This window comes from Terrapene carolina, unplaced genomic scaffold (assembly GCF_002925995.2).
Source record: "Terrapene carolina triunguis isolate 2854851 unplaced genomic scaffold, T_m_triunguis-2.0 Scaffold233, whole genome shotgun sequence".
Classification (NCBI taxonomy): Eukaryota; Metazoa; Chordata; order Testudines; family Emydidae; genus Terrapene; species Terrapene triunguis.
Window position 1 is genome coordinate 11,313,768 of NW_020664584.1, and position 17,471 is coordinate 11,331,238.

The window sequence follows — 17,471 nt, forward strand, 5'->3', positions numbered from 1 at the left end:
TCTCAATTATCATTCACATTTTTCTGATTAAATTCTTCCTCCCAGCTGATTTGGCTTGCAACTGTTTTCAGCTTTGTAAAATTGGCCCTATTAAAGCATCAAGTATATTTATTCCTGATCTGCACTTTTTTTCTGCCTGCATACTAAAAATGTGGTCAAGTTATGATCACTTGTACCTAAGCTACCATTAGTTTTTAGTTCTACGATCAGTTCCTTTCTATCTGTTAGGACAGGGCCTAATAAAGAATTCCCCTATGTTGCCTGAAATACTTTTTGAATTAGGAAATGGTCACCTATAATGTTTAGAAATTCCAAGGCTGTGTTAGTACGAGCAGTATCAGGCCTCCAGCATATGTCACTCAAATTTAAGTCCTTCATGATCACTCTGCTTTTTTTCCCTACACATAAGGAGCAGCCATCCTGTTCCTCAGTGAGATTTGGGGGTCTGTAGCAGACACCAACTAATACCCTATCTTGTGCTTTATCTGTTAGGACTTTGATCCATAAGCATTTCAAGAAACAGGTAATGGTATTCTTGATATGGAGTGCTACTTCCCCTCCCCTTTTGCCCACTCAATCCTTCCTAAATATGCTATAACCATTGATCTTTAACATTCCAATAGTGCAAGTCATCCAGCCAGGTTTCAGTAATACCAACTAGGTCGAATTTATGCTCATAAATGAGTAATTCCAGTTCCTCTTGTTTGTTACCCAGGCTCCTAGCATAGGTGTATAGGCAGTTCAAGAATTTCTTCTTTTCATGTCCTTTGGTTCCTTGATTCACAGCCCGTGACCTGCCCATGACTTTTACTATATACCCCTAACTAAAACTTGGGTGGGGGCTATAGGTGCTCTGGGAGGGCAGTCCGGTGGCGCTGCGAGTGCTGGGGGAGGAGTGCTGGCGAGGGGGAGGGGGCAGAGGCAGGCGGTGGTGCTCAGCCCAGGACCCGTGCTGGGAGGGGGTTGGCAGTGGCATGTGGCCAGAGACCCCCCACTGGTGCTGGGAGGGGGGAGACAGGCGGCGGCGCACAGTCCTGGACCTCCGCTGGTGCTGGGAGGGGGGGCCGGGTAGTGGGCGCATGGCCCGGGACCTGTGCTGGTGCGGGTTGGCAGGTTCCCTACCCGGCTCCGACCGGCATATCCCTGCAGCTCCTAGGAGGAGGGGCGGCCGGGGGGCTCTGTGCACTGCTCCCACCACATGCGCTGGCTCTGCAGCTCCCTTTGTCTGGGAATTGCACCATTCATGATTTTATAGACCTCTATTATATTCCCCCCCCCCTTAGTCATTTCTTTTCCAAGCTGTATAATCCTAGTCTTTTTAAGCTCTCCTCAGATGTAAACTGTTCCATACCCTTAATAATTTTTTCTTGCCCTTCTCTGTATTTTTTCCAACTCTAATATATTTTTATGTGTATAACAATGTATAACAATGTTCTGTCGTGATTAGATAGAGTTTTTCAGTTCTCTCTCAGAATGCTGACAATTTGACTTGTGTGCCAAGGAACTGGAAATATGGTAGAATATGCTGTCATCATTGCTGGTTCAACACCAAAAATGTAGGGGCTAGGGAATAAAGAGGGAGTAGCAAACTTGGTAGAGTGTTTAGACATTGAAAGAGAAATTTGGACCCTTACCTCCCTAGCTGAAAGGTTACTGTTAACCTGCATGTATAAATATAGGACTTGGGCTGGCCTGTACAGATGGCTAATGACAGCTCAAGAAGAATTAGTGAAGAACTGAGGAAAAAGCAGAGGGCAGCAAGGATAATAAAGGGTCTCCAGGGCTATAAATGAGGGTTTTATTACTTGGAAAGAGGAATGTGCCAAGATTAAGGTGCGCATAATCAAAGGGGTCTAGAGGAGCTGTATGCACAGCTATTGGAAATAAGTGGCTCAAACACAGGGGGTTGGACAAAGGCAGGCAGTGTGCAGGAGAAACGTTTTTCTGCAGAAGATAATTGAGGAAGGGCCTCTCCAAGGCTGCAGCAGTGTGAATGCTGAGTAAATGTCAAGGATGCAAGGAAATGAGCAGGCTTCTGAGCATCTTGCTCAGTCTGCAAACCCTAGTTTTGACCTTGTGTCCCATCTCCCATTCCCAGATCCCCTTTGGAAGGAACTTCTTTCTTGGCCTCTCATATCCATAAGAATTGCTTATTCAAGTCTGTAAGGGAGAGTAAGCAGCCCTTTGGAAGACTAACCCAGTTTGTTACAGCTTTAAACCTACACGCTCTCTGGAGAACAGGCTTCCCAACACGCACAGTCTCTGCTAGGCTGACAGTCAGAGACAAGTAGTGCTGTAGCTGTGTTGGTCCCAGGATATGAGAGACACGGTAGGTGAGGGAATATCTTTTACTGAGAGAAGTATACATTTTCCCAGGTGTATTCTTTACATGTTTTGCACCGTAGCTTAATAACAGTATTAAAGAATTGTCCCTGTGAGAGATGTGACAAGTCTAATGTAATTTGTAAAGGCAGGAGTGTGACAAGTCATGGAGCTGATAAATTAGAAGCTCTGGATTGGTTATGATGAATGTAGAAGGACTTGCAGCAGCAGAGCACAAAGTTTTGTTGCACAGTGGCTGACTCTGGAAAGTAATTATCCCCTTTCTCCCAGGTGGTGTGTGGGAGATTCTGTTTCCATGATATATGAGAATGTTAAAGCAGGTGCATTGCAAGAGGCTAGTGAGTGTTTCAGGCCTCTGATTCTGAGTGAGGAACAGCACTCTGAGGGCTTGTCTGCACAGAAACTGGAGTTAAAATAACCGACAGGGTTGTCATTCGCACCTTCAGCTATCCTGGTGCTGTTCTGTGGGTGTACACACTTCTTTCACAATAAGAGCACTCTATTTCGGGATAATTTAAATGAAAATTTTACCTGTCTATTTAGGGCACTCTTATTCTGAAATAGCATGTACATGCATGATTTCAGCTCCTGTTTCCACATAAGCAAGCTCTCAGTGGGAGCATTGTTAATGCTCTGGCGGGATAATGGGGCTTCCACTTATTATGAGCAGCGAGGATCTGATTTAGTGAGGGCTTGTTTGAGTTTGAGGATTTCTGCAAGAGGGTATTTGCACCCTTCCACCCCCTGTACCTCTAGGACTTTCCTGTCCCCTACTCAGGGCTCCAGGCTCCTTGTCAATTATGTATCCACCAGGTGACTTTGTCTTTATGCTTCTGTAACCCATTTCCGGAGAGTGCAGATCTATCCAAGTCTCCAAGAAGCCTTTGGGAAGGAAAAACTGGTTTAGGAGGAGTTTCCTGAGAGTGTCATCTGTGTGCAAATGCAAGTGTAGGGAGCATTTGCCCAGGATACTGTACTGAGCCATATAAAGAGAAATGCATGTGTAGATCATTCCATATGAACCTGTTGTTTCAGCTGCACCCTGCCTTCTGCAGAGCTCTTCCTTTTCACTTGAGTGTTTCTCACACTTTTGGACACTTCTCCTTGCTGTCATATTTTGAATGAACTCTAAGGGTAATGTTATAACCCGGCAGAGTGGAAATGGCATTGCTCTTGAAGGACCCACCGGGTCTGCCTGCCTCTTCAGTTGCAGACAGGCGATACTAGACCCCACTACCCTTTGAGGAGATGATCTGTACGGTTCTCAGCCTGCCGCATACTAAACGATGGGCCTTGGGAAGCCTGCTGTCCAGCGTGAATATGTTTAAAGTTGTGAAGCACTGGATTAGTCTTCCAAAGAGCTGCTGGCTGGCTCATAAACTTTAATGCTAGGCAGTGGTAACAATAGGAGAGTAGGAAGTGAACTGTTACCAGGCTAACATGAGTGTTTTGTTGTTGTTAATCACCAGTATTGCAGTAGGACCTAGCATCTGAAATTGGGGGGAAGCTAGGTGCTGTATGTGAGAGCCCAGAAAGCTACAAGCTACATCGACAAGACCGAGGGGGGGGGGGGGGGAGTATTATCTGCATTTTACAGGCGACACTAGTCTCTCTCCAAGTTGTTCCTGAGCCTTTCACTGCTCCACCAGCAAGTCAGAGCAGCCATCAGATGTGGCTTCCCACCCCAGATGCAGCCTTCTGGTGCGTTTTCAGTTGGAGGAACCCAAGCAAAGAAGTGTTCGGGCTGTGCATGGCGTTGGTTGCGTAGGAAACTCTGGGAAGACACCTCTTCATGGCCTGTGGCACCCGGTAGAACTCTTGCCTCAAGCGTCCACTCTGCACCAGCCGCACTCCTTGTCTGTGTGGCAGCCAGTCTAGGCCAGGCAGGAGGACTGTGAGTCCAACGGTAATGAGGTTTCCAAGGTGGCATTAAAGCCTTTTGCCTGGCCAGCTGCCAGAGCAGTACTCTAAGGAGTCGGAGCGCGGTGGGGTGGAGCATTCTGCTGAATGGGAGAGAGCTTCCAAGGGTCCTGTCAGCATTCCCTTCCTGCAAGTGCCTGGCCCAAAGGACATTCTCCTTCAGAGGAGAGTAAGCCAGCTGCAGGGGGTAAACTCTCCTGATATAAGGGGCAGTCTGTCACCTTCTGCTGTCAGCTCAAAACCCGTTCAGCTCCTGTAACCTTCACCCACGCACACCCTGGCTCTGCTTTCAGATCATCAGCAGCTGGAGAGTGTAAAATCCTGGGGGAAGGACCCTCTATTCTGTTGCAGGATGGAAGTGGGGGGGTGATCAGATTTGTGTACAATCTAATTTTTCTTGATCTTGTGCTCTACATACTTCCTTCCCAGAATTTCAGCTAGCAGGGTGTGGCCTGCAGTGCATCTGCTGATAGTCCAGCCCCTCTCTTCATTATCCAGGCCGCCTGGATAAGAGCTAATCCTTCCTTAGGCAGGACTGATGAGAACATAGAGGATTTTTGCGCTTTGTGAGAGTGTGTCCAACCACTTGTGTTGTGGGGGAGTGCCCTGGACAGGACTAATAGGGCAGCAGGAGGAGAGTGGGGCAATGGATTTTCTTAATGCAGCTCTGCAGAGAGATTAAGCTGGAATAAAATCATTCTGGCTCTGTGCTGATTTATGTCTTGTCTCTACTGTTGCTAGGGCATTAGCTCTGGGAGGAGGGAGAGCAGTATGCTGACATTATGAGAATGACCTGCCAGACTGTCTGTGTCTTGCAGGGCAGCTTCTGGCTATGAGTTGCTTCCTCTCATGTTGAGGTTAAATTCAGAATAAAAATCACAGCTCATCCCCAATTCCCTAGTAGCAATCGGGAGGAGATGCATTCCCCTGTTAGTTCTTTTAACATAGGTATTGTTTTAACCGTATATCATACGTGGGCGAGCGGGAAATGGCAGAACCATTGTGAGGACTTGAGGCCTTGTCTACACTACAGAGTTTTGTCGACAAAAGTCAGCTTTCGCCAACACAACAGTGGCGGTGTACACACTACAGTGCTCCTTCTGCCAACAAAACTCTCCTGCTTTGCCGACAAAATAAAACTACCTTGACAAGAGGCGTAGAGCTTTTTGCAGCAAAGTCATATCGACAAAGTGTCAGTGTAGACACTGCGTTTGCTTATGTCGCTGTAAATGGCCTCCAGGAGGTGTCCCACAATGCCAGTCCTGATTGCTCTGGTCAGCAGTTTGAACTCCACTGCCCTACACCCAGGTACACAGGCATCCGCCCCTCCTCCTTTAAAGGCCTGGGAATTTTGAAATTCCACTTCCTGTTTGGTCAGTGTGGAGAGCTCACATTGCATCTTCCCAGCTGACCATGGCAGCTCCATGCAGCAAACACTCACCTGCTTGGAGCACACCTAAGTTGTTGGATCTGCTGGACTGTGGGGAGAGGAGGCTGTGCAGTCCCAGTTTCACTCCAACCGTAGGAACTTCGATACCTGGTCAGATTTCTCATGGCATGTTGGATAGGGGCTACGAATGGGACATGCATCAGTGCCGTGCGAAGATAAAGGAGCTGAGGCAAGTGTACCAGAAGGCAAGGGAGTCAAACCATCCCTCTGGTGCTGCGCTGAAGACCTGCTGCTTCTATTAGGAGATGGTCGCCATCATTGGCGGTGACCCCACATCCACCACCAAGAGCCGCGTGGATACTTTGGCGGGGCTAGAGAAAGCGGACAGCAGACTAAACCCCAAGGATAAAGTCATGGATGAAGAGGTCGAATTGGAGGATGATGTGGAGCCCACGGGAGGGTCATCCGATGGTGCAGTGAGTCAGGACATCTTTTCCACTCCGGAGGGGTCTAGCCGGTCCCAGCAGTCTGTTTCTGGCACGCATGCTGCAGGAGAGGAGAGCTCTGGTAAGTGATCTTTTTGAGTTGATGCTGCTCAGTTATATGAAGTAGAGCTGTCCTTTGCTTTGTATATTCTAGAAGTGGGTGAAGGGATAGAAGTGTACAAGACCAGCTGTGTTTGAGTGTGCTCCACCTTCCCTTGTGCAGCTAAGCAGTGTGGCGGAACAGTGTGTCAATGCACACTGAGATTTCAGGGGAATCCTCCAGAGAGATCTCCAGGAAACTTTCCTGCAGGTACTCACCAATCCTCTGCCGAAGATTCCTTGGCAGAGCTGCTTGCTTCCTTCCCCCGTGGTAGGAAACTTTCCCGCACCAATCGGCAGTCATTTGTACAGGGACTAAAGCAGCTCACAGGCGAACAGTATAGGGACCTGGTCTGAAGCCGCATGCATGCAGGAGATGCACCCTTGCATCCTTGCTTACCCTCAGGAGTGAGGTATCCGCTTCAATGACCCCTGCCTGTGGAAAATGGTGGCAGAATTTACAATAGTATCCCTAGTTGCCTGCAGTGATCCCCTTAAAAAACCTGCTAGACCCTGTGCCCCATCTTGAGCATCCCCCTCCCCGGGCTGAACTCATCGTGTTTAGGGCGTTCACCGAACTGTGTGCTTGCCAAGGGACAGTGAGAAACTGATTCATATTTAAAAAGAGGTGCATCTTACTACAATAATTTGGTGCTGTTCGTGCACTAAAAATCATGCTTCTGTTTATTATTTCTTGTGTTTCTGCAGATGTGGCCTTCAGGGGAACCCCCTACACACCAGCAGAGTGCTTCCACCAGATAAGGAAGCAACCAAGGAGGAGCAAGGAGGACATGTTTCAAGAGGAGCTCCAATCCTCAGAAGCCGAAAAACAGGAATGCAGGGTGTGGAGAGAGACTTTAAAAGAAAATTATAATACAGACAGGACAGAAAGGAGAGCTAGGAGTGAATTTGAATGGGCCAGGAGCGGCTGATAAAAGTGATGGAGGAGCGTATGGAGATGTTGAAGTCTCTAATCACACTGCAGGCTGAATTCATACGTGCTTGGCCCCCCTCTGCAGCCAATACAGAACTGCTTTCCATGCCCTCCCCAAACTCCCCACACACATTCCTTGCAACTTCCCAGCCCGTCTCAGTACCCCATTCACTCCACCCCTTCAGACAGCTTTCAAAATGATCGCTGGACTTAACACAGCTATCAGAACATATACTGCCCTTCATTGTTATCTCCCTCCCCACCAAGCCTTTTGTGTGTGTTGTTAATTGGTATTTAATAAAAACATACTCTCTGAAAGATAGCCAATCTTTGTTTGCCACATACTTCTCCACCAAGAGGGCAGCTCTCATTCGAGTGTCCTTGCCCTGCAGGGCTGGGGCGAGCGCCGCACACAGTTCCAGGAAGGTGGCTTTGCGCATCCAAAGGTTCCCACCTAACAATGTGATCCCACCACTCAATGCTTGTTTCCCGAGCCTAAAAGTGATGGTCCACCATGTGTAGCTGCTCCGTGAATGTCAAAAGTAATCTGGTGTTGCTTCTTTCCATGGCACACAGCAGGTCAGGCACCTCTGATTCCTGTTCAGATTGGGAACTCATGATACACTGCATGACCAGCCACGATGTGTTCAGAGCAGTGACCACAGCAGCAGAGAGCAGAGCAGGATCCATGCTTTCAGTCAGAGATGGCGGGTGCACAGTAAACAAGGGCTGTTGAAAAATGTCATGAAACACAGTCGGAAGCCCATGGAATGATGGGATGGAAAAAACTGCATCATGGGCTATTGACCCCACACCCATGATGCACTGCTATCCACTCCGCCTTCCCACAGTTCCTAGCTGCAGAAGGTGGTGAGTAGCACAGTGGGATAGATACCCACAGTGCAGTGCTCTCACTGTCAATGCTAAAGCACCAACTGTGGACGTGCTCTGCTGACACAAGGAGTGTTGTGTGAACTCGCAGAAGCGATGTAATTATAGCAGGTTTTGATCATTGGCGTAACTTGCGTCAACAAAACTCTGTAGTATTGACAAGCCTTACTTACGTGTGTGCTACATGAACTGTTTTATTTGAGCATGAAAAGAATCTGCTGCAACCAGACCTAGAGTAAGCTCCTGTATGGAGAGATTGAATTCACAGCTTGATCGCAAACCTCATCATATCGAACCAGAAATACAGGATGATGAACATTGGGGTGAGCAAGGGGAGTGATCCAATTTAGAACTGTGAGAAAGATCACAGTGAGCTGTAATCATCATTTTAGCTGCCTCTTCTTGCTCATCTAATAGATTGATCAGATGCAGCTAGGCATGTCTGTGTAATATGATTTAATACCAAATGTGCAGCCATTCAGTTTGCAGTGTACGTTTTCCAGCCACACTGCGCCCTTCTTCAGGTCTGGGAAAGGTACTCCCAGCGTCACAGCAGAATGCCAGGTGGAACAGATTGTTTAACATGAGTAGTTAGAACATATTGTAAGGGACCATTCAAGGTAGAGTGGCTCCGTTCACACCTCTGCAGGACAAAAAGAGGGCTCTTGAATGAAATAGGAAAATGACAACACAAAAACACCCTATCACCTGTGGGTGAACACTTCTCACAAACTGATCACGCTTCTCACCTGTCAGTCATTATCCTGAAAGGACACCTGCACAACCCTTTCAAAAGACGAGCCTGCGAGCTTAAATGCATAACTCTGCTAGACGCTAAAACTCATGGACTGAACACACACTGGATTTATGACTTATACAACAATCTGTAACCCATAACCCCCTCTTTCTGTCCTGTGACTACATGAATAGCAGTGTAGCATGGGCAGTGGCTGCAAAGGCACAGCTGAGCTGTACCAAACATGCCTGAAAATGGTGGGTCCGTACTCGGCACAGCTCAGCCGCGCCTGCACTGCCACTGCCCATGCTACGCTGCTATTTATTCATCGAGTTAGTGCAAGTGTGTGTACCCGAGCTGGGAATCACATAGCATAGAAGTAGTGTAAATGTGTCTTAAAATATCTCCCAACTCATCCTAATGCAGAAATTGCAGCTCCAGGGAAACATGTTAGTGATTTTCTATCACTCCTGAACATTGACCATAGGTTTCCACTGAGCTGCCCACAATGATGCCCAGGTCTTACTGAGTGGTTATAGTTAGTACAGAACCCAGCATGTGTGGGAATATTTAATATTCCTTCCAGTGTGTTACTTTGCATTTGTCACCAGTGATTTCCATCTGCCATTGTGCTGTTCGTTCACCTGGATGGTTGTTTAATTGTATTGTGGTAGTTCCTGAGGACCCCAATCATAGACCAGGACCCAATTGTGCTCGGTGCTGTACGAACACACAGCAAAAACACTGTCCCTGCCTTAGGAGCTTACAAGTGAAGCTTGTTGAGGTTCTACTGAAGTTCCTCCGTCTACTCTTGGTGGGGCAGGTCTTGAGTAACCTAACTAATGTAGGGGTGCCATTGGAAATGGTGATGGCATTTGTCAGAGACTGCCGGGACTTAATCCTGGATCAGACACGACTGGAATTGCGTCTGTTCCATTATCCCTTCTAGGTGCTGTATCTCAGCTGTTTTTTGTTGAGTGCGTGTGTGGGGAGGCCAGTGTGTTGCACAGTTTTCAGTGGGTGAGAGATTCCTAGCAGGGATTCCCTGCAGTGTGGGGAGGTCACTTGGTGTGACTCACTCAAGCTGCTTTCCCCACTGTGTTGTAGACGTGCCATGTTTCACTGGGAACAAGGCCAGGAGGCTTCAGGCTTAGCATATCCTAGTAGCTGTGCTGTAAGCATAGCCATTGGTCACAGTGGGGAGGATCCTTTTGAAATGTCATTATCTCTAACCCTGTCCTTTCCTTCTGTTCCAGGGTCACTGATTTGCCACTCTGCAGATTATACGACTCTACACCCGTTGCCATGGATGAACTGCAGGATGTGCAGCTGACAGAGATCAAACCCCTCCTGAACGATAAGGTAATGCTTACTGCCCCTTCACTCTCACTCACCGGACTCGAGCTAACTCTGTGTCCACGTGCAGCCAGTCAGGAATCCTGGTGGCCAGACTCTCCAGTTACAGCGTGAACTAGCTTAAATGCTTAGAAATAGCAATTGCTCTCCACTCCCCAAAGACCGTTTAGGAGCTGCACTGATAGGCTCTGATGAGGACCCCTATCCAACTCTGCCAATGTGATGCAGCCTATGCTGTGAAGTCCTGTGGGTGGGGGTGGAAATTGTGTGGCAGGTGGCATCACTAAAACCCTGGGCGGTAGGAGATCTCTAGCAGGTGATAGAAATTATAGGAGATACCAGATTCTCTCTCATGATGTGGTGCCATGACTTCCTTACCTGCAAAACGGCCTACATGCCTATTGTATGCAATGTAGCTTTAGCCATGTCCGTCTCAGGATACTAGAGAGATAAGGTGGGTGAGGTAATGTGCTAACTACTTATGCTAAACAATCTGTGCTAACTACTTATGCTAAACAATCTGTTCCACCTTGTATTTAGCTGTGAGACTAGGAGTACCTTTCCTAGATCTGAGGAAGAGCTCTGTGTGGCTCGAAAGCTTGTCTCTCTCACCAACAAAAGTTGGTCCAATAAAAGATGTTACCTCACCCACCTGCCTATTGACTTTCAAAGTCTGCTGTCTGCATGAGATTGATGACAGGGGAATCTCACCTGGCATTCCAACTGGATTCTGCAGAGCATTGCTGTAGCCTCTTAAGGCAAAGTAGTGCAGTACTGGGGCACTTTGGAAAAGCTATAAAAGCCCAGCAAATATTTAATCCTTTCGTGCTGTCGTCTTTGATGAGGGCACTGAACTGGTTTGTGCTCTTAAGGAAACTCTGGCCCAGTTAATGCTCCCCTGCACTGCAGCCCTGACTGTCCAGGACATGCACTCGCCTGGGCTTCCACAGTAAGATCTGGGAATCGATCATCTCAGATACTGATTGGTAGGTGGAAATTTTAGATCCCTTCTCATTTGAGTGACAGACAGCAGAGCTAATCAACAAGCTGAGATTCTTGACCTAGGCACTTCCTAACTCTTTAATGCTTAGTAAATAGCCAAATTTAGACCCCCAGCTTGGTTGTTCCAGCAATTGCAGGGATATCCACTGCTGGGCCAGAGAATGATCCAGCTCCCCAGAGAGGACCTCTCTTCCTCATTGAATAGAAGGAGAGGGCTATCCCCCCTCACCCCACCAGTTTGGGTCTTGTGGCACTATGGGAGTACTTGGTGCATCCCTTCAAACGACAATGGCAGATCAGCCACCTAATTCACTTTAGTTAGTTAGTCAAAAGGTTACAGGAGCTACTAGCAGAGTGAGGAAAAAATGGGTGGAACAGGCAGCTCCATGCCTGACAGTGCTCCAGAACCATGTCCAGTCAGAACTTGTCATCCTGCCAGGAATTGGAATGAGGAGCAAACGGCATCTGTCCCCTTGAGAATGTTCTCATCGGCCCAGTTTCTGTGTTGCCTTTTCCTTTGCTCCCTCCCCCATAGGTGGCCTCGGTGGAACGAATGCTGATGTTTGTCCAAGAACAAAATGTCTTGATGAGGTCACGTCTCTCAGAAAGGCAAAACAGAGCCTCATTAGTGCTTGAAATTCTTCCAGAGCTGATAGGGAAATGTACCCGTTCTCTCCAAGCCCAGTAAATGGAGCATACAAAGGAGCTATGCCACAACAGGCCACTTTCATTCAGCATGTCAGGTTTTACAGAGAACCAAGAGCTGATGCTATTGCACACACAGATCTTCGATGGCTAAGCTGACATCACCTCCAAGACCAGGACCTCACATGCCTGTGTGACCACAGCTGCCCAAAATGTGCTTAATGGGACCAGAGTTCCCAGGGTGTGTTTCTCTAGAGCTTCTCCTCAGCACAAGGGGTGTTGGGTGGCTTTTTTTTATCTTCTGCCAGGTGAGGGAAGGTACTAAAGTTTAGAGAGATGCTGGCAACATACCAGTCAAACTGCATGTGAAAATGGCAGAGCTGCTTGGAAAATGGGGAAAACCCCAGTCTGTGAATTTCTTGCCTGAACTGAAAGGACCACGGTTTCTTTTGCATCAATCCTAAAAGTAACAAACGTGTGATGATTCAAAGAACACAGCACACTTCTGTTCCAATGTAAACTTTGCCCTGTGGTGATTGCAGACATCAGCTCTCCTGCAGCAGCATGAGGCTGCGTGAAATGAAAGCCACTAGATTGATCAGTCTGTTCTCATTGTTCACGCTCAGTGAAATTAAAGCAGTGAAGAGCCTAACTGGAGAGAAATTCGACTTTAAATGTTTCAGTTTCAAATCTACAGTAGTTGTAACATAGACAGAGAAGCTTTTGTTTGAAAAATGACACTTTATTGATGGGATTGTTCCTTCAGGGCCCTTACCCATGTTCCTTGGGGTGCTGGGTGCAACAGAATACTGAGGCTATGTCCACACACTGCTTTGGAGCCCAGGGAACCAGGCTTCCAACCCATTGTCAACAGGCTAGGGGTAGCGGGGGCATGCGCTAGCGCTCTAAAAATAGCTGTGGAGACAGCTCTTTGAAACTGCAACTCAGGCTGGAGCTTTGGCTCTGAAGTATAGGGAGGGGGATGGGCTTCAGAAAAACAAATAACCAATGTCAAGAACTCAAAGGTTAGAAACTGCCTGATCTTAGGTTTCCTGTGCACCTTTAATTCAGCCTCTTTGTGCATAAGCATTATGGCGGTTTTGAGTTACATGGTTATGTAATGGTTTTTCCCCATGACCCCCTGCCTCATTCGGTGCACCGGATGCAATACTACTTTCTATCCTCATTGTTCATGTGGCCCTTCCCTTATTTATTGCACGTTATGCCAACTCTTATACTGGAGATAAAATGATTAATTTCCTCGTGCGCTTTTATATGGTGCTTATCGCCATAGTATTGGAGTGCTTGAATTTCTCTGCACAACACTCCTGTCAGATCAGATGTTTGTTTTTATGGTACCTTACATTCAAAGCATGGCTCCCAGTGACTTAAGTTGCAGCTGCGAGTGCTCAGCACTTCTGCAAATCAGGTTCCAGGTGTCTCAAGTTGGGCATCCAGAAAATGAGGCATATGCACTTGGTGACCACCTGTGAAAAGTTTAGACGAAGTGACTTGACAAGCAGGGAGCTTTGTGGCAGAGGCAGGGATCGAATCCAGTTATCCAGGGCAGCATTCAACTGCCTTAAGCATGAGACCATCCTTTCCCTTCCTGCCATCCCCTGCATCGTTCACTACACAGTTTCTGATTTCGGCAACAAACAAGATAGTCTCCTTCATACACAACCCTGATTCATCCCCAGAGCAGATCCATCTTGTGCACTGAATGTGGCAGGAATCCTGTGGAAAAGTAGCATGTGATCGTGTAATTAGTCTGTAACATAATGCATATGTATAAGGGGGTTGAATTAAGGTTACACAGTCTTAATTCTGGCATTTCCTGTCCTGAGTGCTTGATTTTGCAAACGTTTGTATTTAATATTGGTGGGAGGAGGGCTTGCATGTAATTTTCTAAGGTTTTTAAAAGAGTAAACTGAGAAAACTCCATCATCATCAGGGATGGAGCTTTTAGATCCACAGCACAGATGTCTGTCGCTTGAGCTACCTGCATGCACTAGTTGGCCATGATTCTCTAGATGGACAAGCCACTAGTGAGACACACTCTGCCAGAGGATTTCACAGTTGTTTGCTGGAGCATAGGAATATTGGATCTCAGGAATCCTAGGTTCTGTTCCAGGTTCTGGATTAAAGTCTCATTTATGAGATAGACCCTACTACCTCTGTCCTCCCCCTTCCTGATCCCTTTCTGCTCCATATCATTCTGCATTTGAATCAGGCTGCTTTCTTCTTCTCCTCTACGCTGCCTGAGTACCACCTGCTAAGGGAACATTGAGAGAACAAGGCAGTGTCTCTGCTCTCGGTTCTGATGCCTAATAGTGGGAGGATCAATTGCAAGGAAAGGCCTGCGCAACCCCTGCAGCTCTGGACTGGAGCATGCTAAATTTCTGTGGAATCCGCTGAGAATTTAGCTGCCAGCTTCTGACCAACCTCCACTGACCATGTGCAAAGTGTGAGCATCAACAAATTTGCGGGGATTTTTACAGCAACAGCAAAAGGTACATATCTGACCCTGCGCCAAAGCAGGAAGGCACTAGAGGTTCTCAACAAAATGGTTGTAAGCATTTTTAACATGGGCAAAAACATACTTTTCCACAACCTTTTTCTTGGAAACAGTGGGACCAGTTAGGTAAAATGTTCAAAACAGAAATTCAGCCTGAGGCAGACATTCAGCCTGAACTGTCAAAGTTTGGGAAATAACTGAAAACAGGGTCTTATAATAGAAAGAGTTAGGCAACCTTAGCTATAGATGTTGCTGCCTGCTCTATCTAAAATCAGAGACGGTTAAGAGGTGATTTGACCCATCTGTAAGTACCTACATGGGGAGAAGATCTTATAATAGAAGGCTCTTCAGTATGGCAGACAAAGGCATAATAAGATTGACTCGTAGCTGGAAGCTGAAGCTAGACCAATTCACACTAGAAATAAGGTCCAACTTTTTAATAGTGAGGCTAATTAACCACTGGAACAAATTACCTTGGGACGTGGCAGATCCTCTATCCCTTGAAACCTTTAAATCAAGATTGGATGCCTTTCTAAAAGATCTGCTCCTGTTCAGTAGTCATGGGTTTGATGCAGGAATTGCTGAGCGGATTCTCTGGCCTGTGCTATGCAGGAAGTCAGACTAGCTGGTCACAACGGTCCCTTCTGGCCTTAATCTATGAATTGGTAAATATCCGCCCTCCCCCTAAGTGAATGGGGGTTTGGTCTCATTTAGGGTATAACAGGGAAATGGAGAATTTTGTGAAGCTAAGATTGAGCAGTATTGCCTTAAGTAATTCTGCATTCAAATCGATAATGGCAGCTGTGATGAGCAGACTCTCCTAATGAAACTAGTGCTCTTCATTCACTCCAGGTCACTTCCCTTATGGACAGGTTATTCCATAATTACTCACTGAAGGGTTCTTGAACCTGCTTCTGATGCTGGACATGGTCAGAGACTTAGGGCTTGTGTACAGTAGAGCAGTGGGTCTCAATCTTTCCAGACACCTTGTCTTGAATACCTCAAGTTTCACCTCACTTAAAAACTATTTGCTTACAAAATCAGACCTAAAAATACAAAAGCATCACAGCACACTATCACTGAAAAATTGCTGACTTTCTCATTTTTACCATATAATTATAAAGTAAACCAACTGGAATATAAATATTGTACTCTATGCATAGTATATAGAGCAGTGTAAGCAATTCTGTATGAAATTTTAGTTTGTACTGACTTTGTTAGTGCTTTCTGTGTAGCTTGTTGTAAAACTAGGCAAATATCTAGAGGAGTTGCTGTACCCCCGGAAGACCTCTGCATACCCCCGGGGTGCGCGTACCCCTGGTTGAGAAGCACTGCAGTAGTCTTGGCCACTATGTCAGCAGAGCCGGCAGGAGGAGACTGCTGGCCTAGTTACACTACCTCCCCAAACAGCATCAGCTAAGTGGCCAGTAGCACTCTGCTGTTGGCATAGCTGTGTCCACACCAGGGGTTTTGCCGACATAGCTATGTTGACTTTACCCAACGTAGTTATGCCGGCAAAACTTTGTAGTGTAGACTAGGCCTTCAATGGGCTGATTGGCTGATCCACATGGGTCCCTGCAGTAGTGGGTTTCCAAGGAGTTTTCTCCACAGTACCAACTGTTTTTCCTTTATTTAGCTCACGTTCTGGTGACACACTGGCCTTTAGAGCAGCCAGTCCAAGCTGCTATGCCAAAGCGCAGGCCCCCAAGGAGGCCTCCTGCCCAGCTGTTGACAGCAGATTTGTCGATTGTTCTGGGGGAGCCGTGCTGAACACTGACGGTTTTTCTTTTCTCATTGACAGAATGCTGCTCGAAACTTCCAGGACTTTGACTGCCAGGTAAGGAGCATGCAGCATGCAGCCATCTGTTACAGACAGCCTCTGCACAGAAAGCAGCGAATGGCCTATGTCGTAACCAATGCTGAACGCAGAGATGATCCATCAAAGTTCAGATGGGCCTTTATTAGCTCAGTCTTCTGCCTTGAGCCTGTAAAGATTTCACTGAGCAGAACTAGAAAAATCTCCTGGGAAGCAGCCTCCAGTCCCGGGCCTTCTCCCTCCCTCTGTTCCTTGTTGCTTGTTTTACTGTTTGTGTTAACAAGACCATCGCCCTCCCAGCTCAGCTTCCCCTGCAGTGAAGTCCCAGTGCCAAATGGTGACACAGTGAGCTCCATGACAAGAATGTCAAATTAGGGCTCAGACTGAGCTGCAAGCTTCAGTGAGTTGGCAAGGAAATTCCTAATACCATCAGACCCTTCCAGGGATGTCTAAAGTAGCGAAGGGAAATGGTGGGAAAGCTGGGTTTGTTCTCGGTGTGTTCCACCTATGCACCGCATCAGTCAGGCAGTGCCTGCTCTTTCCTGTATCTCTGCCCTCTGCTCATGAGCTCTACCGTTTGGCAATGTATACGTATCAAAGGGCATGGATGTGTAGCTTTGGGAGGAGGAATGGGGGGAGTAATTCCTGTTGTCCTACAAAGTGGCAGTGTCGTTTTATATGTAAAACAGAGGCCTGGGAGTGGAGCTGGAAGCTGTCACTAGGCATGACTAGTTGCTTGTATTCTGGACATGCTCCTTTGGCGCACTGTACCATGTTTGCTGTTGCAGCAACACCCAGTGCTGGACTGATTTGTCTCCTGTAAGTTTGTTACTTGCAACATGTTAAACTCATGCAGCTGTGCTGCGTGTGCCACCAAATTGGTCTGAAGATGCAGATCCCACCCCGCGCATTGGCTGGCAAGGGGGGCAGGTGGCACAATGGCTTGTTCTTGCAGTAGTTCAGTTGGTTAAGCACTCTGAAGATGTGAAGTGCTAAGTAGTGTTGGGATCAGTTGACCCATAGATGGGCAGATTGCCTGACGCCCATTCATGGTAAAGCTGTAGTAATTCCTCCTGACACGATTCATCCTGATAGGCCAGTGCAGAAGACAACCATGGTCTCTGCCTTGTTGCTACAGAATGATCCCTATAGAGGAACAATTAAACCACATGGCTTCCCTGTATTGCAGTTGGGCTGATGCTTCGTTGGGCAGCACATGGTGTTATCTGGCAGGCTTGTCACGGGGCAGGCCCAAACTGCTATGCCAAGTGACACCCCATCCTGCACCCAGTCAAAACAGACTGGAGCAACACATGGAACCACATATGGCCGGTGG

The 17,471-nt window shown here is 47.3% G+C and overlaps 1 protein-coding gene across 2 annotated transcripts in view; it reads left to right on the forward strand.

Annotated features, from left to right (window-relative positions):
- Positions 1 to 17,471, forward strand: part of NDRG3 (NDRG family member 3) — a 113,030-nt gene that overhangs the window by 53,656 nt on the left and 41,903 nt on the right. For both annotated transcript variants that reach the window (XM_024209939.1, XM_024209941.1), the window contains exons 2-3: positions 10,055 to 10,160; positions 16,121 to 16,156. In XM_024209939.1, coding sequence (XP_024065707.1) covers positions 10,055 to 10,160; positions 16,121 to 16,156 — 142 coding nt within the window. The remainder of the gene's footprint in view (positions 1 to 10,054; positions 10,161 to 16,120; positions 16,157 to 17,471) is intronic.